Genomic DNA, 22,999 nt, shown 5'->3' on the forward strand with positions numbered 1-22,999 from the left:
ATTCTCCATCCATTCCAACAACTTGGATTTATCTTGAAGATCAAGGAGATTGACATAATTTTCTTTTCTCATATGAATACTATTATATTCATACCACTTGGATCCAACATATTTCAAACCATAATAATAAGATTTTGAAGAAATAGAAGTAATAGACTATAAAAATATAAATATAAATATGTAAAAGTCACTTATATCAACACACAAGAATTCTGCTGGTTCCTTATGTTTTGAAGATGTCTCATTATGCCATGTGCCTAACTCCTTTACAACATAAAATGATCATTCGGTTAAAAGATATTGATGAAGTGATGAAACGTGATATTATCACGTAAAAATAAGATGACCTGATATTGACGAAGTGTTGTAACGTGAACTTTCTGTATATTGTAGTCAAATCATAATAAAATTATAATACTTTTTCATGAGTTGGCCATGTGTATTTGGATGACTTCATAGAATAGGGTGCAAGAATCACTTTGGCAAATTTTGATTATTGAGTCTTTGTTGAATATATTTTTTATGCGTGAGACATGCTATGTTTTTGTCGGTGAGACTTTATTATATAGATGTGAGCCTCGATTGAAATTAGGGTTGGAAGTTTTGATTTGCCTAATGACATGCCATGTGGAATTTTAAAGATGTCATGTCATCTTATTTTTGTGAGACTCTTTGTAAAGAGGACACATAAGCAAATTTTAAAAAATCACTTGGTAAATATAGACTAGGAGATATGTACATGATATTTGATGCCAACATGGTTGGAACTTAGAAGATCCATCTAGTGATTGACTGATTGGTATCTCAACTTTTGTTGGTACTGAGGCTTCAGTACTCTCACCTCTAATGGCAGATGCAATGCGGGCAGATCTTCTCAAATGTAAGGAACTTGGCATCAATAAAATCAGATGTGAATCGGATTCGAAGCAACTAATCTCCTGCATTACGAAGAAAACTACATGAACAGAGATCTATGGAGTTGTCTCAGATATCATGAAGCTAGCGATAGAATGCGACTCTATTTCCTTTGGTTGGATCTAAAGAGAGCACAATGTTGTTGCTGATAATTTAGCTAAACAAAGGCTTGTAATGAATGAGGATGTTAATTCCCTCACCTAACTATTCTAGTTTTTAATTAATGAAGTTGTGTTTCAAAAGAACAAGGGTAAAGAATATTATTCTCGTATACAAAAGCCTCATAGGCAGATCAAAAGCAATTAACTATAAACTGAAGATCTTATCAAACATATTATTATTGTTATTCAAATTAAAGACACGCGAAATTCGAAAAGCTTGTACACACATATTATCCAAAGACACAGATAAAATTAACTTCCATGACGTTATTTTTCTTACTCACACGTTCATAGTCGGATACATGCAGACATGCATGTAAAATACTCAAAATCTTTGAGCACACAGATCCAAATCAAGGGCATCTCTCGTTCTGGCCAGGGCCACCGTAGAAGAAATTAACCCCCCAGGAACTTCCAGCATCCCCTGCTTTAATGTTGTAACAGTTATCATGACGAGTCGTGGGGTAAACGCCTTGTGGTTCTATCAGAGTATTGGTTTCATCGATTGTCATAAGATTCCTGAAATAGCTCGATTTCTTAAAACCTTCATCTGCAAAATGCCCACTTCCCATGTCCGTGGTCGTGTGTTTCCCACCAGTCTCCAAGTTAACGATTTCACCTCCCCATTGAACTATGGTAGCTCCATCTCCTAGAGAATTGAATAACTTGCCAGGCCAGTACCCCACAAGCTCTTCACCGACCTTTAGCCACCAGTTTTCGCCATCCTATATATAATTATCGACAATCCACTTTGAGTTGAGATGCAGATATAACATAACGCAGGGACAACTCAATTGCACCCCATATTGTTACTAAAAAGAGAAAAAGACATTATACATGTTAGAGCATCATTATCCCAGAAACACCTTTTGGGGTTTCTTAATTTTTTTTTTTTTTACTTTTACGAATTTAGAAAAAAAAATTAAAAACGAACCAATCGCGGGCCGCCACGTGTCAGTAGGACCCGCGAACAGTGTAAAAAATCCTTAATGACCGACTACTATTTGGTAGTTTTAGTAACCGGTTTCTTAAAAAAAAAAGTAGGTCCTACGCGGGACCCACACGCTAAGAACCCCTCTGGTATGCTTGGATAAAGATGATCTTAGCTCTCAGTACCTTCCATATAAGCATGGAGAGGTCGTATTGATCTCCGTCGTATTCTGAGACGGTGGTGTAGGTTCCACCTACAGTGATAAGATTGCTCCTTTGAACGAAACCTGAGCATGCGTTGTTGTAGCACCCTGTACTTTGGTATCCATCGGCCTATTTCCAAAAAAAAAAAAAAAAAAATCATTACGATTATCGTCCTTAATATATTCGTGAATCCGCGAGCACCCTTAGGGTATAATTATCGCTATCACTTAGGAAATTTTTTGTTTTTTATTTTTTTAAAAAAAAATTTTCGTCTGAAAAAAAAAAAAAATTTAAAGCAAACTAATCGCATACCGCCACGCGTCGGTGAGATCCGCGAACAGTGCAAAGATCCAACGTAAATCGGTCATTGTTTTGTGGTTTTTGTTACCGGTTATTTAGTTTTTGCTGGGACCCCATAATTTTAAATATTTTTTTTTGCTAAAGATCCCTTTTAAGGATCCACGGATGTTGATGGTCTTATTGGTAGAACCCTCCTAAAGTTCTCCCAAATTAAAAAAATAAATGTTTTTATTTAATAAAATTACTCTAAATCACTTAACATGATGACAACTGACAAAAAAAAGTTCTAAAAAGTCAGAGATAATATCTTTGCACGGGACCTCTTCTCCTCCTCTCTTCTATTTTACCTCTACTGTTTAACTTTTTCATTCTTAGTTACACTATTAAAAATCACCATTGGAGGTGCTCTAATACCGTTCAAAAAAAAAGTGCTCTAATATATATATTTAACAAAAATCCTAAGACCATGATCAACGCAGGTTCTTAGGGCGGAGTTTATACTGCGTTCTTAGGGCGGAGTTTATAGTATAAGATACATCTCTTACTTTTTAACTAAGAAATACTAAAAAAACGTTTCTTAAATAAAATATATAAGAAACGTCTCTTAACAGAAATGTGTCAAATCATGCTCTAAGAACCTCAAATGGATTTCCCCTTAATCATGCTCTAAGCTCTACAAAATAAAGTCAGGTTTAAACTCTAAAAGTAGCTAGTGAGCCGTTTAAATTTTTTCAATGATTAGCATTTTAACATGTTGAGGTAGAGAATGGGTACTTACTGTCCAGTAAACAAATAGTCTTAGATTATTATCACCATATATTCTTGGATAAACCTATAGATTAAGGGAAACAAATGTAGTGTTAATTAAGATGTTTTGCATATGAACAATATGTAATTAAAGATATATGGAGGTCGAAAGAAGTACAAGACCTGCAAACCAGCTTCAATTGTGTTACGAGTAGTGCCCACTCCAGACACGAGCCAAGTCTGGGCCAAGCTGAACTCATCGGCAACTTGAACTTCTGGTTTCCAGATATTTACTGAAAATTGTGTCCCGAAAAACGTTCCGTTCATGGAATTCATGACCGCGTACTAAACCAGCTCCAAAAAAGGGAATAGTGTAAATAAAGCCGGAAGAGAGACTAGCGAGTGATTAAAACAAAAGCAATATAAAATGTGTACCTCATGGCCTTTACTTGGATCAAACGTAGTAGCTTGAGGGCTGCTTGGAGTCGTCTTCTTCCCATAACTCTTGATGGATTTTGATCGCAAGATATCTTCTTTCTTTATTCTTCTTATCGGAACTGTATTTTTAGGGCATCTTCCATTCTTGTGCCACGCCTGAGTAGCGTTTATTTTTTTCTTGGTGTAAGTAGACGTACTTTCGGGTATAAAGCTCGGTTTCATCTACGTGAAAAAACTTGACGTTTCAACATCATCATGCATGTATATTAAACAAAAGATGGCTCATAAATGAAAGTCAAACCTGGATGATGTGGTTTTTAAGCAGAGGATGATCAAAAGCTGGTTGACTATGTATTGGAACACAATCTATTATATCACCATCTTCGCTCTTAACAAAGATTAAAATGAAACATTCAGTAAATTTTTCCCACGAATAATCAAAGCATTGAGTTTATGAATATGGAATTTGTATAATATGTACCTTTATGGATATAAGAGCATGCTTGTTGAGCTGCTTCAAAAGTCTTTCTACTTTGATTTCCTGGTGATCGGAGAACTCTTTTCCATAGACACAAGGAGATATTATCATTCCTATCATCATCAGTGCTACTGTGAAACCAGCCATTCCCATTATGGTTAATTATAATCCTTAGAAATACTCTTTGGTAATTTTTAAAATTTTCTATCAACGACCATTGGAATTTATAGGAGTAAATTGCTCATGTATTATATAAATTATGAAATTTGATAAAAAGAAAAACACTAGTGATTACATTAACACTATTAATGAAAATAGACTCATGACTTAAACATCATCACAGCCCCTCATGATTTTAAAATCCATGAAAACTGACTCAGTAATTAAAACGTCATCAAAGCAAGCAAGTTTCTCTTGTTATACAAATACACAGGTTGACTTTGTTTATCTATTATCTCAAGTAATGCTCCAGTTAGAGTTACATTCAGAATATTTCTATATCAGATGACATTTTTTTTGAATGAAAGGTTATTACTATTTTTTAATATATTAGATGACTTTTATGTTTTCATGATGATAAGCGTAACAAGACCAAGCAAATTGTTGTCAGCAGCGGGCACAACTAAGGAGGTGTTATTTGATATTTAATAGATTAAATTTGATTATGTAGGTTTATAATCTAGTGTTATTCATTAGTTGATTTGAAAATTTTAATTAAGATTTATTGTTATTAGTTATTTAGAATATTTTATTTAAATTTGTTGAACTCTATTGTTATTAGTTCTTGTATTTAGAATATTTTATCTATTGTTATTCAGTTAAAGATTTAAACATAACATTTAAAATCAAATTTTATTCATATTTGATAATTTTCTGCAGTTCTTTCGATTTGAAAGAGCTCAAATGACTGAATTTAATTTAATGTGTAAAATATATCACTACAAGAAAACAGCGACATACCGAGGGAAAAAATCGTCAGTATGTCGTCGGAATAACGTTATTCCGATGACATACCGACGAAACAAGTCCTCGGAAATAACTCCTCGGAAATTCATTTTTCCACGGAAATCCCTCAGAAATTTCCGACGGAATTCCGAGGAAATGAATTTCCGACGGAATTCCGAGGAAATGAATTTCTGAGGAAACTCCGAGGACCACCAGTTCGTCGGAAAGGTCCTCGGAATATACCGAGGGAGTGCTTCCACGGGATATTTCGATGGACTTTCCGATGGTCCAATCCTTGGAAGTTTCGACGAAATGTTCCTCGGAATTTTCATCGGAAATTTCCGAGGAACGGAGCCCTCGGAAAATTCCGAGGAAGGAGTCCCTCGGTATATTTCGATGGACTTTCCGATGGTCCAATCCACGGAAGTTCCGACGACATGTTCCTCGGAAGTTTCATCGGGAATTTCCGAGGAACGGAGCCCTCGGAAAATTCAGAGGAAGGAGTCCCTCGGTATATTCCGACGTCCTATTCCGAGGAAATGTTCGTCGGAAATTTCCGAGGGTTCATTTCCTCGGAATTTCAAAAAAAATTAATTTTTTAAAAAAAATAAAATTTTTGAAATTTAAATTCGAAAATATAAAATTAAAATTAAAATTGAAAACATATTAGATAATATTCAAAGTTGTACAAATAAAAATAAAACATTCCGAGTTTTTGAAAAAAAAAACTACGGGTCTTGCACGTTCGGGAACACCTCGTTCGGGTACATCCTCTGCATCATCTCCATCATTTGCTGGTTCAGCCTCTTCTGTGCCTCATAGCCCGCCTGTTGAGCCGCCATCTGGGTCTCCAACAAAGATATGCGATCATCCTTGTCCTTCAACTAAGCCGTAAGTACTTCTGGGTCAACAAAGGGCGGTGGTGCAGAAGAAGAAGGAACCGACCCGGGGCGACGACCCAAACCGACCAAACGTCCCTTCTTCTTTGGAGCCGACTGAAATAGAAAATAGCCAAATTTAAAAAATATAAAAAGATGATAAAATAAAAATCAAGAAATAAATGAATTGAACTTTAAAAAAAAGAACTTACCGATTCAACGATTTCGTTGATTCGAAACCGGGACAAGTTGGTCGAAGCCGTCGAATCGTCATCCTCGGTTTGAAGCTGAGATACTTCGTCTTGCACCTGAGTTTGGAACATGGTGACCACTTTTCTCACAAGACCATCATCAATCTGGTCGGTCTTCTTGTTGGTATACGCCCTCTTCATTAGGGCGAGATCATCAACCGGCTCGCCATCATTTTCTTCCGCCTTGAAAAAAACATAAATTAAACAAACCTTAGAAATTAGAAGAAATGCACAAAAAATAAAATTTCAAAACTTAAATAATTGAAGAAAAAGTGGCTGAACTTACCATGCGATCCCCAGAGTGGCAATAGATTGAGCACCCAAGTTATGCTTGAAGACGCCCTTCCCTTTACGGTCGCTCTTGCGGTTGGTGGAGTTGGTGGAAGAAGTTTCTTTCGTCTCTTCCTTATCCCAATGCACACACAACTCCGTCCAGACCGTGTTGTTCATCGACTTTGGGACCTTTTAAAAAAAAAAATTAGTTTAATAAATAAAAAAATAGTTTAATAAATTAAATAATTGTTTAATAAATTAAAAACAATATTGTTGATTTTTCACTTCTTCTTCCACTCGTGGATCTGCTTCTCATAGTTGTCCATAACTTTATGGACGAAGTGGTGATAGATAAAGAGCGTATCATCGGAATTCCAGTTGAATTCTTGCTGAAAAAAAAACACAATTTGTAGAAAATTTATATTAAAGATTAAAAATATAAGTAAAAAATTAGAATACTTACCGCAAACTGACGAAACCACAGATGTTGCTTGTCGGTGGAAAAGTCAGTGAAAGTCGGATGTCCCTTGTCGAGGGCCGAGTACATCATACGGTTGATCCATGCGCTGAACCCGTTTCCGGGATACGGAGTGAGATAGGGAAGATGGTCACGATCGGGCTGTCGAACCAACTCCGCAATACTCATCACTCCCGGAGGACCCGGAGGAGCAGGAGCGGGTGCAGCAGCGGGAGCGAGAGGAGCAGGAGCGGGTGCAGCAAAGGGAGATGTATGGTAGGAGCTGTGGGGCAAAGCGGAATCCTGAATCTGGCTGGAATCCCGAGACTGGCTCCACGTACCACCACGACCACGACGCTGTCGAGGCTGGGTCTGATCATCATTAGACCTGTAAATTAAAAAAAACATATTTAAAAATTAGTTCTAATAAACAAAAAATAGTTTTAATAAATAAAAAATAGCTTAATAATTACAAAAAATAGTTTTAATAATATTAAAAATGTTTAATAAAAATAGAAATTTATATTATATATATATAAATATATATATATATATAGATATTTTTTTTTAAAACAAATCCCAAATAATAGTTTTTAATCACAAAAAAAGTTTTATAGATATTAAAAATGTTTACTAAATATATAAAAATAGTTCTAATAAACAAAAAATAGTTTTAATAAATAAAAAATAGTTAAATAATTACAAAAAATAGTTTTAATAATATTAAAAATGTTTAATAAATATAGAAATTTATATTTTATATATATATTTTTTTTAAAAAAAATCTCAAATAAAAGTTTTTAATCACAAAATTAATAAAAACTAAAAAAAAATTCCACATCAAGTGAATACCATAATCAAACTCGATTTTACACAATCCTACCATTCACCCTAACAAAAATCTATAAATATCATTCCAAAATCATCAAATCTACTTAAAAACCTAACAAATCTAACCTAAGAGAGTGGGATAGGGTTCATACATGATCAGTGACTGAAATTGAGGAGGATTAGGGCGGAAATCGCGAGAGAGAAGAGAGAGTTCGGTGGAAATCGTGAGAGAGAAGGAGAGCTTCGGCGGAGAGAGGGAGAGAGAAATGGAGAAGAAGATCTGGTTCGACCTAATAAAATGAGGCGTCCGACAGAAAATGTCCGTCGGAATTTCCTCGGAATAATTATATATTTCCGTCAGAATTTCCTCGGAAATCATTAATTCAATTTTCGCGAAATATATGGCGGCTTGGTTTGCCCGGTTAAATGAAAATATTCCGAGGAACCATGTTTCCTCGGAATTTCCTCGGTAATTACCAAGGAAATTCTGAGGAAAAATGATTTGGGATTTCAAAACATCGATTTTTTTTGCCGTATTTCATTTCTTATACAATTGTAATGCATACCATTGAGGATTCTTTGTATAGATGATCATAAACCATGAAATAACAAAATTTCAAAAATAATTGTAAGTATTCCCTTTACCGTTTATTAAAGTGTATAAGTGTTTCTCTTATGTTGTGTGGTTTTCGTTCATGCAATCGTAAAAGTGTTTGTTATTGGGTAAAACACCAAAGTTTGACTTCATAATCTGGTTAAGACACTTAATGAAAGTTATATACATGTTATTCAATCCACAAAACGTTGTTTTTGGTTAAAAATCCCTAGTTCCTCGGAATTTCCTCGGAATATTCCGAGGGAATTCCGAGGAAACCCTTACCTTCCTCGGAATTCCGTCGGAATATTTCAAGGAAATTCCGAGGAAAAAGACTCTATAATCAAATTCCTAAATCGACAAGGTCTATTCCAGGAAAATTCCGAGGAAAACCTATCTTCCCTCGGAATTTCCTCGGTATTTCTATTAAAAAAAAAAAAGTCGATGCTAGTCTGTTTCCGAGTCATCATCACCAGATGAATCTGAATCTGGATCTTGGTGAAACTCTCCAATCACTGGTTCATCCTCTACGTGAACGACGGCTTCCTCTCCGAAGTCGGTTAAATCGACTACAAGGCCAACTCCAGCTAAATCTTCTGCTGCACTTAAGTTGTCGGATGTGCTTGGTTGTAGTGGGTCTTCCAGCTCAGAACTTCCCTGAACTCGGCCTCTCGGGTTGAGTCTTGTAACAGTAACCCATTGATCATCTCTGTTCCTTACCCGGGGGTACTTGATATAACAAACCTGTAACATTTAAAAAAATATTAGTAAAATTATAAATTAATACACATGATGATGAATCATTCTGAATAATTAACATTTAATTACATGATCGGCCTGAGAAGCAAGAATGAAAGGATCATAATATTGCAGCTTTCGCCTAGAATTTACTGATGTAACACCAAATGCATCTGTTCTCACACCTCGATCTAGAGTGTTGTCGTGCCAATCACAATAGAAAACAGTACAGCGCAATCCAACCATACCCAAATACTTGATTTCCAAAATCTCATGTATGTGTCCGTAGTATACATCATCTCTTGATACAGAACAAAAGCCCGCATCATAAGTCGTACTCGAACGTCTCCTCTTCTGAGTTGTGAATGCATATCCTCGAGTACAAAATCTCGGATATAACTTCACAACAAAGTTTGGTCCAACGACCATCTCGTGTATCCAATCGTCAAATGTTTCACCTCTAGCCAAACCAGCAGACACCTATTAATAGCACATATATATGTTATATCAATAAATGTGAATTAGTATAAATATGTGATAAATGATATTTTAATTTGTTTAAAGCACTCACATAAGTAAACATCCATCCAGCAAATTCTCTATGCTTCATTTCTTCTAGTTCGTCCTATGTGGCGTATCTATATTCGAACCGCTTTTCTGCCATGAAAATCCTGTACATATGATGACAATAATGTAATTAATTAAGATTTAAATTTCAACTTATTAAAATAAAAATTTGGAAGCTAATTTATTTACCTCTCATATTGAAGAACATCTTCGCAGTTGGTGAGCAAATATGTTTGTAAATTACTGCGCTCTTGCTCAGTAAGTCGACGGTCCTTTCTGTCGATACAATTACGCAAATTAGATGCGTAACCGTCTGGAAATTCCACATTGTTTGAAATCCAATCAAAGAACGCATCTTTTCCCTCTGCATCAAGTCAGTATATGGGAAAAGGAGCCCTACCATTCTCATCAACATGAAGTTCTGAACGAGCACATATATAGACTAAATCCAGTCTTGACTTCAAATTATCATTTCTTTTACCTTGAACATTAGGGATCGTGTTCATGAGATTGTCAAAAAAGTTCTTCTCAATATGTATGACATCTAAATTATGCCTTAGTAGATGATCCTCCCAGTATGGCAGATCCCAGAAAATACTTTTTGTGCTAGTTATGTAGGTCTCCAATAGCATCTACCGGAAAACGCTCATGTCCACCGACGTCTGGCGTCCTTTCTGCACCAAAATCTATTAGTTGTGTCTTCAAATCTTTCCCACAAATTTCCGGAGGTGGACTGTCAAACACCCTCTTGTTCTTCGTAAACAAATTTCTACTCCTACGATATGGATGATCAGGTGGTAGGAATCTCCTGTGACAGTCAAACCAACATGTTTTCCTTCCGTGTTTTAGTTGGAAAGCATCAGTGTTATCTTGACAATATGGACATGATAGCCTTCCATGCGTTGTCCATCCAGATAACATATCATATGCTGGAAAATCACTTATTGTCCATATTAGTACTGCCCGCATTTGAAAGTTTTCTTTACACGAAACATCGTATGTTTCAGCACCTTGAGCCCATAGTTGTTGCAACTCATATATTAGTGGCTGAAGAAACACATCAAGTGATCTCTTAGGATGCTCTGGTCCGGGAACGAGAATCGAGAGAAATAAAAACTCTCGTCGCAAGCACAAGTTTGGGGGTAGGTTGTATGGTGTAAGAAGGACTGGCCATAGAGAATATTGTCTTCCACTCTTGCCAAACGGGCTGAAACCATCAGTACATAATCCAAAGTAGACATTTCTTCTCTCATACGCAAAGTCGGGATACTTTGATTGGAAATGCTTCCACGCTTTTGCATCTGAAGGATGTCTGATCTCACCATCTGTTGAGTGCTCCGCATGCCATCTCATTGGTTGCCCTGTGCGTTCAGACAGATACAACATCTGCAACATTTCCGTCAAAGGCAAATACCACATCCTTTTATATGGCACTGGAACTCTTCCACTCGTATCTTTATAACGAGGCTTCCCACAAAATTTGCATGTAACCCGCTGTTCATCCGTCCTCCAATAAATCATGCAGTTGTCATTGCATACATCTATTACCTGATACGATAAACCAAGACCAGCTACGAGTTTCTGAACCTCGTAGTATGAACCAGGAGCTACATTATCCTCGGGTAGAATACCTTTTACAAAATCAGCAATCGCATCCACACAGTCTTCAGCCAAATTATAATTTGTTTTAATGCCCATCAATCTTGTTGCAGATGATAAAGCTGAATGACCATCTCTGCAACCTTCGTACAATGGTTGCTTTCCAGCATCCAACATATCATAAAATCTCCTAGCTTGTGCATTGGGTAAATCTTCCCCTCTAAAATGATCATTTACCATCTGCTCAGTACCTACACCATAATCTATATCCGTTCTAATTGGTTCTTCTAATCTAACCGCTGGCTGAGGTTCGCTAGTACTACCATGTTCATAATCAGTTTCCCCATGATGATACCAAATTTTGTAACTTCGTGTAAACTCACTCAAATATAGATGAGTCCAAACATCCCACTCTTTAATAACCTTTCTATTTTTACAATTAGAGCAAGGGCATCTTAACATACCTGTTTTTGCTTCCGGTTGTTGGTGAACTAACCCCATGAATTCGGTTATACCTCGTTGGTATTCTTCCGTAAGCAATCTCGTGTTCGGATCCAAATGAGGTCGATCGATCCAAGAACGAAAATAATTTGGAGAAGACATGTTTTTTTATGAATCAAATTCGTGTGTAAAGAGAGTAAGGGGGAAGATGAAGATATGGAGTGAATGAAGACGAAGAGCGGTGCTTGTATTTATAGTTGAAATCCTGCCGACAGACCGAGGAAGTTCCGGCGGAATTCCGACGCCAACGGCTAGTTCCTCGGAATTTCCTCGGAATTTTTAAAATCCCCCCAACGGCTCTCCAACGGCTATAATATATCCTCGGAATTCATCGGTTTTTTTCCGAGGAATACATTTTTCTTCGGTATTCCATAAGAATATTCCGACGGATTGATATTTCCTCGGAATTCCGTCGGTATATTCCGAGGAAACCAAATTTTGTGTTTCGTCGGAATATCCTCGGAAATTCTTCGGGATATTTCGAGGATTTCATTTTCCGTCGGAATGTCCGTCAGAATACCGTTGTTTTCTCGTAGTGTATACAATCACAATATAACTTTTTACCTTCAGATTTTAGACATTTTTATTATTATTGACGATATAAGTCATTGGTTCCAGCAAACGCCGATGCAAATGAAGAAAAGGGCCACACCATCATGGGAGTACTTTTTTTTTTGTCAAGAATGCGAGTACATAAGTTTCAAAAAAAAAAATGCGAGTACATGTTGAGTTCGGTCAATTTCTTGTCTTCGTGTGTAACAATCAAGAGTGTCAGTGAAGTTAGAGGTTCGTTTCTGGGTTGATGCTGATGACTAGCATTGGAGATATCTCTAGTTACTGGGTGTCCCTTTGTTCAATACTCCGATGTAAAAAGAAACGACTCCGTATCTTACAACCCTGCAAGAACTTTTCTTAACAAAGATTAGATATCATACAAAATCAAAATACGATATATGAAACATACTAGTCCAATGAAACATAATATAGATATCCCTCTTCGTATTTTGATTTTGCAGTAGATACAGATTAATACGTGTAACAATTGTAACATACTAGTCCAATGAAACATAGAGGAGTCTCAAAATAATTAGATGTTACCCATAAATGAAACAGAATCTCATTGAATTAAAAAAATCTAAAAATTTCGCAGTAGATACAGATTAATACGTGTAACAATTGAAAACCATATCAATGTTATGAAGTTTTGTTGTGTTACTTATTTACATATTTTTAAATAGTTTTGGTGTTTTGGAGTCATATTTCAAGTTAGAATCATTTTAAAAAGGGTTCAATTATGTTACAAACATCAAATGATATCATGTGTTTTTTTTTTGTCATCAAATGATATCATGTTAATATATAGATACAATGATAGCTATTTAAATTTTAAGAAAATCAATTTATCTTAAGTTGTAAGTGAATCAAAATTTTAAAAATTTATACTCCGTTACATTTAAATGTCGTTTTAGATTTGTGTACACAAATTAAGAAAATATTTAATTTTGTATATTTTCTAAATAAATACATCATTACCTTTACATGTAACCATATTTCAACTAATAGAAAAATAAAATGAAAAATAAAGTTGATAAATTTTGCATTGAAATTTTAAAATAAATTTTTTTTTTTAACAAAAATTATACTCTACAACGACAATTAATATAAATGGAGGGAGTATATATTTTAGCATGTATTAAATTGTAAGTGAATCAAATTTTCAAATTCTAATGGAGCTAACCTCAACATATACAACCAATAACACTCTCTAAATGATATTCTATGTGTTTATCAAAATGTATTTTGGTATTTTGACACATTAAAAAATTAATTTTTGATTATAAACATATTGTTCTATGTGATTATCTATTTCTTATAATTTTAAATTCATAGAAATTCAAAAATACAATTTTCTTACATTTTATCATTATTAACTAATAAAATGCGTAGATATAAAATTTATTTTAATAAATGTCAATCTTTTAAAAACAGACACTTCCTATTTGCAAAGAAAACAAATATATATATCAATCGTTGTCAATTACGGGTAACATAAATTAAATACTGTAATAACTGGTCATATAACAATTATTAAAAAAGGCACAAAATCAAATTGGTTTACCCGTTATGTTTTCTTTTCGTTTTGAGACACGCTAGCTGTTCTATATTTTTCTGTCACTTGTGAAGTTTCTAATTATTGTATTAGTTCAGCTCAAAACGTAATGAAACGGAATAAATAATCTACAAGTAATTTACAATAGGGAAAGCCAGTTACAAAAAAAAAAAAGTAATTTACAATAGGGGTGAAATCATTATTTAAAATCCATATTCAATCATAAATCCGCTCCGAAAATCTGGATATTCAGGGTGAAGATCTGGATATTAAAGTCTTTTTTTGTCATCCGAAATTAAAGTCTTATGTTTTTATTTTTAAATCTAAATATCCAGATTCAAAACCAAAAAAAAAAATATATTAAAATTTTAAATTTTATTAATATATTTTAATACATTAATATGTATACATAGTATCCATTTTGTAGTATTATATTTTTAATATTTTATTTATTTGTAAATACTGTATAAGTATTTAATATGGATTTATTTTAATACTCTAATATTTTATTAAAAAATAAGTTTTACAAAAACTGGACACCTAAAACCACATATCATGATTAGATAACAAAATCATGGATTTAAAGCCATATATAAGGATTTTTTTTTGATACATTCCAATGTAACTTACAAGCATTAAAGTAAAAAGATAATAGGATTGATCGAAAAGAATCGTAGCTTTATGTTTCTCACTTTAAAAATTACAGTAGACCGTAAATTTTTTAGCTCTGGCTTTAATATTTTGTTGTAAATTTATTTTCAAAGAAAATTGAAAGAACTAAGCAAAAGCTATAGAGAATTGATTTCCAGAGCTAACATTTTTTTTTTTTGCTATAGATTATTTTTTAAAAATCTAAAGCATTAAACTTTACAAAAATGGCTTTTGAAAGAAAAAATGGTCTTCTCTACACATCTAGGGCATTTCCCAATCGACCTCAATAAACTCTATTGAAAAAGCAAGGATCCACAAAAAAATATTTATTATTTAATAAATATCCATTATTTAAAAACCCAATAAAACCCACAAAAACTTCTAATCCAGCAATCTGGCTATTGGTTGAACCACCATCCGAACCAGTGAATGAATTGTGTTTCTTCTTTCTTAATTTTTTTTTAATTTACGTTATTAAAATCTGTTTTCTATTTCAAATAAAAAATTAGATTTTTATTTTTTAGTTTTCTTCTTTGGTATATTGTCTTCCTTTATTATCGCATATACTTTGTATCTTTTCAATTTTTTGAATTTTCTGATTTTTTATTGTAGTATCGACACAATTATTTTATTTTGTTTTCAGAGTTTGATGAAGATACTACTATGCCACATGAAGAAATGATGATAAGACAAACCAAAACTGGTGGATGTGATTTGGTTTTAGTTTATTTTTGTTATCAACAATTTATTACAATCTTGGTGTTTTACAAACCATACATAGTAGTATAAATTATTTTAAAGATTTTCTACGATAAATGAAAATGAAGAAAACAAAATTTAAATATTTCTGTGTTTTTTTAAGAAAAGTTAATTTCTTTTATATTTTGCAATAGGTAATCTATAATTATATATTAAAACTAATTAATTATTAACCGCAGTTTGTCCGCGGTTGACTCTATAACCGGTTGCTCGGATGATTGATTAGAAAGTGAGAAATCGGATTATGTCAACTAAATACTACATAAGCCAAAGCTCTGTGGTCTGATGCAACGTTGGTTTAGTGCTCCAGAGTTAAAAAAAATATTGTGCTCATCAGAGTTTAAAAGTTTATTTGTCATAGTTTCTTTTTAGCTCTCTATCTTTATGCATATATTTTTTCCATGATGATAAATAAATTTAGCATTTCTTGTAAAAAAATTAATCGGGTGATCCGGCAAGTTGTTAGTTGAAATAAATGATTACAAAGTGAAAGTTACAATTACTAATGTATAAACCAAGATTCAGGATGTTTCTAATGTACCATGGAACCAATTCAAGATTCAAGAACCTTTTTAATGGTTTGCTTATAACTCATTTGTATGTTTTACTTAAGTCTAACATTAACATTAGCTGATCACAAGAAGTGATTATTTTACGGTATGTTATGAAGAACTATGAGAAACCAAAGTCATAACCAATTTGATTCAAACACGTATTGAGGAAAGCCAAATGTCATTCAACAGAAACCTTCTTCACACAAACACAAGAAAACCAATCAAAGGATACACAAGCAAATTTCATTACAAAACCAACATGAAAAAAGTTTCAGATACTAAACAAGTTTATCACAATCATCTCCCAGAGAGGCTAATGGAGCTGACTTTCTGAGGAGTGGCAACCACAAGTGGAGCTTCTGGAGATTTGTTACCAGAGAAAGAGAATCTATCGTGCATGAAACGGCTCTCAACGATTGACTCATCCTTCAACAAGATCTTGTAGCAGTAACAGCTCTTAAGCCCTTGCTGGTTCCTATAGCACTCGTGCGCACTGTTCTTCACCCGTTCCAAGTCCCATATCACACTGAACTTCCCCACTGTTGCTACGATGTGCCTCTCTTGCTTCCCGCTCTCAGTTACCTGCAAGTAACATTCACAAACACACAAACAAAGAATATGAGTTTTAGCTTTTATAAGATGTAAACAAGAACGTGTTGAGTGATGCTTACCCATGAGAAGTGCGCGCCGTGAAACTTGTTATCTTTCCCTGCCAAGTGTGAATCTAATGGCGTTAGCTTCAGCAGCCTAGGAGCTGGTATCTTGTTCCCCATCCTTCCGCTAAAACCTGTTTTGGTCCGACCATCTTTGTCAGTGAAAAGGGTGCATATAAGAACCAAGTACGTATCTGTCGTCCCCAAGATCCATTTCCCATCATAAGACACGTCCACATGTGTCACCGGCGAACCAAGCCCTGGGAAAGCAGTCTTAGCCATTCTCATAGAGGTCTTCGAGTACAGCCTTATCTTCCCATCACGCGATCCCACAACGATCGACCCATCTCCAGTACTAGCAAAGCACTGGAAGTTAGTTCCTCTAGAAAACTGATGCCCTTGAGTCCATTCCAAAACGGGCGAGTCGATGTTCTGCACTATACCCCTCTTGTCCCTCATGTCCCACTGACACAACCTATTATCATCCAACCCCAAAAACGTGGACTCTGATGGATCTAGCTGCGAGCCTTTAGTATCATTCGTTATGTCTCTCATCGTGATCTCAGTCCCGTCTTTCTCAAACTGCCATTCCGTGACAATCTTCCCCGACTCGATATCAAGCTGCTTCACACCGCTCGTGTTTGGCTTCCCTTGCTTAGCAGGACTCATCAGCATCATATTAGTCTCCGCCCTCATCAAAAGCGCCTTGTTAGGTGTCGTCTGGCTTGACGAACCAGCTCTTCCACCATCAAACCTAACGCACACGCCTTTCCCATGAATCCCACGGTCCATATTCCTGTAAACCTGAACACCTGAATCATTCACAAGAAACGAATTCTCCAAAGCTCCTAAAGCCAAACTCTGCACTCCACCGTTAGCCACCTCTTCAAACTCTTCAGTCAAGTCCCTATCTTTCTCATCAACTTCCACCTCCTCCTCAGGTGGACCTTCAGCGTCCTCCCACATGGAATCATCAGCAGCTTCAGGGTTAGCCCAACCGATGAAATCCTTCCCATAAACTTTCATCTTACTCTCCTCAGAGGCTTTAACCATAAACACATTCTCAAAGAGATAGTCCTGGAACCTAGTAACGAACCTCCTGTAATCCTCATCCGTCAAGAACTTCAAAGCCCAGACACCGTTACTCACGAAATCAACCCTACGCTGATCCGCAAACATCTTCAACTGCATATCACTCGAAACCCTAGCTTTGACCTTGGAACCAACGCCAAGAAACCAAAAGGACTCACCTTTCTCGTTTGATTCTTCACCGTCGTCGTAATCATCAAGGTCCTCTCCTTCTAACGACGACGTTTTGACGAACTTGTAAGATGTGAGTTTCTCAGCGGTGATCCATTTCGCCTTGGGCGTGTTTCCACCGATGTGGCGGTAAAGCTTCACCGCGTTTTTGATCTTGGGGGTTTCCGATGATGATGATGGGTATTTCAGCTTCAAGGCGCTCAGCTTCTGCTCGATTTCGTGAGTCGATGAATCGGAAGAGGGTTTCGAACCAGAGGCGGACGAAGATCCTTGCTTTTTCGAGACGTCGGTGTCTCCGTGCTGATCATCATCTTCTTCTTCGTGGTAGTAGTCTGAATCAGAATCAGTATCGGAATCGGAGATCCGATCTTCGCGACTCTGAGAAGTACCCATGAGCTAAGACGAAGAAACGAAAGAACAAAGTTTCCTCTTTTGAATTCTCGAAGGCGAATCAGAACGGGTCGCTACCGGAATTTTGAGGACAGGCTCGAAACGAATTTGAAAATTTCTTTGATGATTCTTTAGAGGAAATGAAGAAAGAGAGAAGAGAGTGATTGTAGGAGAAGAAGTTAGGGATTTGGGAAGAGGTTTTATAGGGTACGATTATCTGTTGGGGGAAGAATACGTTTAGCGTTCATATAACGTTGGGCTTTGCTTCGCCCTGACGCAACGCTTTTTGAACGCGTCCGCCGCGGCCACTTCGTCGGCTTTTTATTTGGGGAAAAAAAAAGTGAGAGATTTCGCGCCAGGTAGGGGTCGAACCTACGGCCTTCTGCTTAGGAAACAGACGCTCTATCCACTGAGCTACAGGCGCTTTCTTGTTCGTTCATTTCTTTACTGTTATTGCTCAATAAATTATGAATATACGAGGTGATGCAGAATTTTAAAAATGCTGTGTGGAAAGCTTGTAACTTGCAAGGGAATACGAGTCGGGTGAAAAACGACAACTTTAAGCAGAGGACGAGCAAAAAAAAGGCTGTGTACATGTTTTTTTGTCAAAGAAAAAAATAACACGAGTTGAGCTTTGACTTGTTTTACCGAGTTACTTGTCACATATAAAATGCAAAGAAACATCACAATACTAAAAACCAGATATAGTTAGCAATTAGACTGTCCACGTCTAAGGTGTGCGTTTGGCCTTTAAAAACAATCAGATCATTTTTTTTCTGCTTCAATGAAAATCATATCGTTTGGCCTTTACATTTGGGCTTAATGTGTTTACGTTTAGGCTTTATTAAACCCAAAACTATGTCGCAACGCTAAATCTACGACGCGGAGATGCCGAGGCTCTTCTGCTCTGCCACTTCGTCTTCTCTCTTCTCCTCAATCATTTCGTCTTCTCCCCGTGAAACGATTTCCAGTGAGTTCTGATTCCTCCATCAATAGTCCATAATCAATTTCTCCTTTATGGTTTCGTTACATCTCCCTCTTTTCCTCCTCCTTTATATACTACTTTCTTTCCTCTGTAAAAATCAAACCCCTAAAAACACTCAAACCTCGATCTATGGCGATGACACAAAATGGGAAGTCAATTGTCTCCTCCGAATACGACGACAGAGTCATGTTCTTCAAAGATATCTGTCACCACGAATCTCAGTTGCGGTTTCGGCTCCTCCATTTCTGGGAGGCTTGGAACCCAATAAAGAAGACGTTTATTGGCCTCGAGATGCTGCTCATCAACGAACAGGTACAGTAAACTGAGACTACTAAGCTTATATAAATATATAGATCTTCCCGGTTATTTACTTAAAACGTTCATTGCTTTATTATTTTTGTTGTGTTTATGTGATTCTTCGCAGGGAACAGTTATTCAAGGATTCATCTCCCCAGGACGTATTCAAACATATTTGAACTCAACAACTTCTATGGATCCAGAAACAAAACCGTGTTCCGGGTTTCTGATCATACCGCGACCGTGTCGTTCACATGGAACTCAGAACTGTCGGTTCTTCAAGACGGCCATGCTCCTTTTGATGAAGACAGTTTCTGGTTTCATTCGTATGAAGAATTTCAAGCTAGCTGTGATCTCAAAGGAGACCTCTACGGTAATCTCTGTAATTCGCCACATGTTTTCTTAGTTGCATTGCTTGATGATTAGGTGTAGACTTTAGCCTTTGGTGAAGAATGAAGTAAACGTTTGAAGAGTATTCATTTTTTGTGGTTTGACTTAGTCGTTTTCCGAAGTCAGTCTTGAAATAATCACATTTTTTGCTATGACTTAATCGTTCTCTGAAGTATGTATTGAAAGAATAAAATTTAGATGGTTGAAAATCATTTGTTCGGTTTGTAGCATTAGGTATCAGAACTTACTACTCTCAGCTCTTGGATTTTGTTGATCTGTTCAGTTTTTTAAACTGTTTTGGGTTTGCTTTAGTTGTTCTCTGAAGTCTGTCTTGAAAGAATAAAATTTAGATGATTGAAATTCATTTGTTCGGTTTGTATCGTTAGGTACCAGAGCTTACTACTCTCAGCTCTTGGATTTTATTGATCTGTTGAGTACTTTAAACTATTTATTTGTAGTATTTTTACTTACACTCTTGATGAACTATGGAATAGATGTTGTTGGCCACATGAAGTTGGTTAATGGTCAGAGTACAAAGGAAGCCCCCGTTCTTGACGAAGTGGAGATAGCAAAGTCGAGGCGTGTTCTGATTCATATCCAATCACATGAGTAGGTTTACATTATTTTTTAAACACTTCTTCTCTCTACTCTTCTTAACCATTCAGAATCGTTTTTTACAGTGTACCTATGATGAAGCTCTACCTTTGGGACCAGGCTGCAAGAGACTTCTGCAAAAAGTTTAAGTCGTACGAAAAAACACCCACCGTGTTACTGGTCACAACCGTTAACGCAAAGACTCTCGGAGGTACATATTTCTATCTTTAATATAAGTTTATTACAGTTACGTATCTGCAGTTTGTGTTTTTTAATTGGTTTTCTTGATACACTAGGTACTCTTGCCCTTGCCTCAATGTCCACCCTACCATAGATTACTTTGGCTGGTAAATATTCATCTGTTTTGCACTTGCTCTTTATCTAAATGAAATGCCCATGTTACCTCATTGCAGTGATTGATGACTAATCAATGATTTCTACTCTGTCTCAGGTTGGGCTCTAATCCAGCTATTGCTGAGTAGGTTAGTGCAGAGGTGGTAACTAAACGGGAGACAATGACTATAAGGGAAATATTTTCCTACATCAAGCAGGAATCTGCAAAGGTAAAATTCAATCTACATATTTTTAATCAGTAACAAAATCTAATCCGTTTATACATTCTCACAGGATGCCTTTTTTGAGTGCACGGCTACGATCGATGACGTCGTGCATGACTCTGGTTGGTACTACATCGCATGCAGTGGGTGCAATACTAAGGTTACGAACGGGGCAACTTCGATGATTTGTACAAACAGCAAGTGTGGGAAGATTAACGTGGCTGGAGTTGCACAGTGAGTACTCTCGACTAGATATTCAATTACTGTTTATTGATGTTAGGTTCTGACTCTTTCATAACAGGTACCGTTCAAAGATATCAGTCTATGATAACAGTGGGAAAGCTTTTTTGTACTACTTGGTGATGCTGGTCGGGAGTTGACCGGAAAGCCAGCATCAGAATTAGTTAGAAACTATTTCGAGGTAAATTTTCATCCGACAATGTTCTCTTACGTATTGACCTGACGCTGTTGTAATCAAATGTCAGGCTAACGGAAACGAAGAAGGTAACCATGAGGCGCCTGTCCTGGAAGCTTTGATCAGCACCATCGGCCAAAGACATAAGTTTTGTGTCAAGGTGACAGAGCACAACTTATCAGGCAAGACCCGGTCTCTTACTGTGACCAAGATCCTCCCTCTAGACACTCCACCAGCCACAATGTCATCGGAAGAAGACCACACTACTGCAACTTCGGAGGAAGCATTCAAAAGGCGTCTGGATTCTGCAGATGGGAGTAAGAGGACTTGTGGCAGTGATGAGATAGAGGAGGCTAAACGCCTGAAGTGTTGGAACTAGAGCTTCCGTAAATCTACTAAAATTTGCATGGTTATTTGCAGATTGAGTATTTGTTTCCAGTTTCGTTTTTGGTTCATGCTTTCCTTTCAGTATAACTTTCGAGAGTTTTATTTCTTTGCAACATGTTATCTACTTTGAAAGATTGCGAGTTACTAAACAGGTTTTATGCACTGTTACTCTGCTTTAGGATTACTCTGCTTAGATAAATATTTAGAGATCTACAATAATTTCAATGATATAGTTTGAGTAACAAATATGACAGGCCAGGCTTACATTTGCATATTGAAAATGATATTGTCACTGCATGAATCCGCATGAAAGTTTGTCATATTTTTCAAATAATCCTTCCAGCAACGTAAAAAAAACTTCCATTGAGGCTAACATTTTTTAATATTCAGAGTATCTAATTCAATAAATAAGAAATATTCCCCTAAAGCGTTTATGGTAAGAGTATCATTGAGGTTTCCTTTTTCCATCAAGGAATTACGTAATCAACGAAGAAAACCAAACTTACTATTTCCTATTTCCAAAATCAATATTGAAACCACCATAGGAACTGTCTTCCAAGCTCTAACCAACCCAAAACACAAAAAAAACTATAAGAGCTTGGAGAATTTGGGGAGTATCATTAGATGGTTCTACTAAAACCATATTAATGATGCAAATATTTTCAAATTCAAAACTCAGATACAGTGTTACTAAACTAATAAAATAGAATTCACTGATATTGTAGTATATAGATGGGATTATAGATGGGATGCAACTGGTTCCCATAAATCTGTTAAAACTTAGTAAGGTTAGTAATCAATTATTAAAAAACATAAATTATTTTTCGTGGACATATTTGTATACTATAGAAAGAACTGTATTTTAGTATCTTTTTATTAACTACATATAATAGAACCTGGTATTCTCATATATTACTATTTCATTTTTTATAAGAGTTAGTATTAATAAAGAAAAAATTGTATATGGTTTGATGAACATAAGATAATTCTTTTTAAATAAGAATGTGTTAAAAAAGAGAGTTAGTGTTAATAACGAAAAAAACATGTATGATTGATATGTGTTTAAAAATCATCAAAAGCGAAGACTCACAAAAACAAAAAAGTGAAGAACATAGTCTACAAAGAAATCTTCAACCGCCTTCACTCCCATGAGAGTAAGTAAAACTGAAAACTCAGGATCTCATGGAAG

At 35.9% G+C, this 22,999-nt stretch overlaps 2 protein-coding genes, 1 long non-coding RNA gene and 1 other non-coding gene across 4 annotated transcripts; 1 reads left to right on the top strand and 3 right to left on the bottom strand.

Annotated features, from left to right (window-relative positions):
- Positions 1-1,186: 1,186 nt before the first annotated feature.
- Positions 1,187-5,094, bottom strand: LOC111204140. Its single transcript, XM_022698344.2, has 7 exons — positions 4,177-5,094; positions 3,997-4,083; positions 3,693-3,917; positions 3,441-3,602; positions 3,289-3,342; positions 2,193-2,339; positions 1,187-1,801 (listed from the first exon to the last, which is right to left on the bottom strand). The coding sequence occupies exons 1-7, from the start codon at positions 4,324-4,326 to the stop codon at positions 1,430-1,432; spliced, it is 1,197 nt and encodes a 398-aa protein (XP_022554065.1). The 5' UTR covers positions 4,327-5,094; the 3' UTR covers positions 1,187-1,429.
- A 10,949-nt stretch (positions 5,095-16,043) lies between these two features.
- On the bottom strand, positions 16,044-18,474 carry LOC125586943 (protein CYPRO4-like). Its single transcript, XM_048756873.1, has 2 exons — positions 16,554-18,474; positions 16,044-16,464 (listed from the first exon to the last, which is right to left on the bottom strand). Exons 1-2 carry the CDS (start codon positions 18,186-18,188, stop codon positions 16,180-16,182), a joined length of 1,920 nt encoding a protein of 639 aa, XP_048612830.1. The 5' UTR covers positions 18,189-18,474; the 3' UTR covers positions 16,044-16,179.
- A 62-nt stretch (positions 18,475-18,536) lies between these two features.
- On the bottom strand, positions 18,537-18,609 carry TRNAR-CCU. Its single transcript has one exon. It is a non-coding gene; the product is annotated as a tRNA-Arg (tRNA).
- A 74-nt stretch (positions 18,610-18,683) lies between these two features.
- On the top strand, positions 18,684-22,317 carry LOC111204166. The gene is made up of 5 exons (XR_002656582.2): positions 18,684-20,798; positions 20,903-21,014; positions 21,079-21,242; positions 21,310-21,429; positions 21,494-22,317. It is a non-coding gene; the product is annotated as an uncharacterized LOC111204166 (long non-coding RNA).
- The last annotated feature ends 682 nt before the right edge of the window (positions 22,318-22,999 follow it).

The sequence above is a fragment of the Brassica napus genome, chromosome C5 (genome assembly GCF_020379485.1).
Source record: "Brassica napus cultivar Da-Ae chromosome C5, Da-Ae, whole genome shotgun sequence".
NCBI lineage: Eukaryota > Viridiplantae > Streptophyta > Magnoliopsida > Brassicales > Brassicaceae > Brassica > Brassica napus.

Bases quoted from the DNA above. Each gene is read 5' to 3' on its own strand.
- LOC111204140 (XM_022698344.2), bottom strand. From the start codon at position 4,326: ATGGGAATGGCTGGTTTCACAGTAGCACTGATGATGATAGGAATGATA. The intron at 3,603-3,692 runs GTACACATTTTA...GAGCTGGTTTAG, and splicing joins ATCCAAGTAAAGGCCATGAG to TACGCGGTCATGAATTCCAT. The intron at 1,802-2,192 runs GTACTGAGAGCT...AATTATATATAG, and splicing joins TCTCCATGCTTATATGGAAG to GATGGCGAAAACTGGTGGCT.
- LOC125586943 (XM_048756873.1), bottom strand. From the start codon at position 18,188: ATGGGTACTTCTCAGAGTCGCGAAGATCGGATCTCCGATTCCGATACT. The intron at 16,465-16,553 runs GTAAGCATCACT...TGTTACTTGCAG, and splicing joins ACGGCGCGCACTTCTCATGG to GTAACTGAGAGCGGGAAGCA.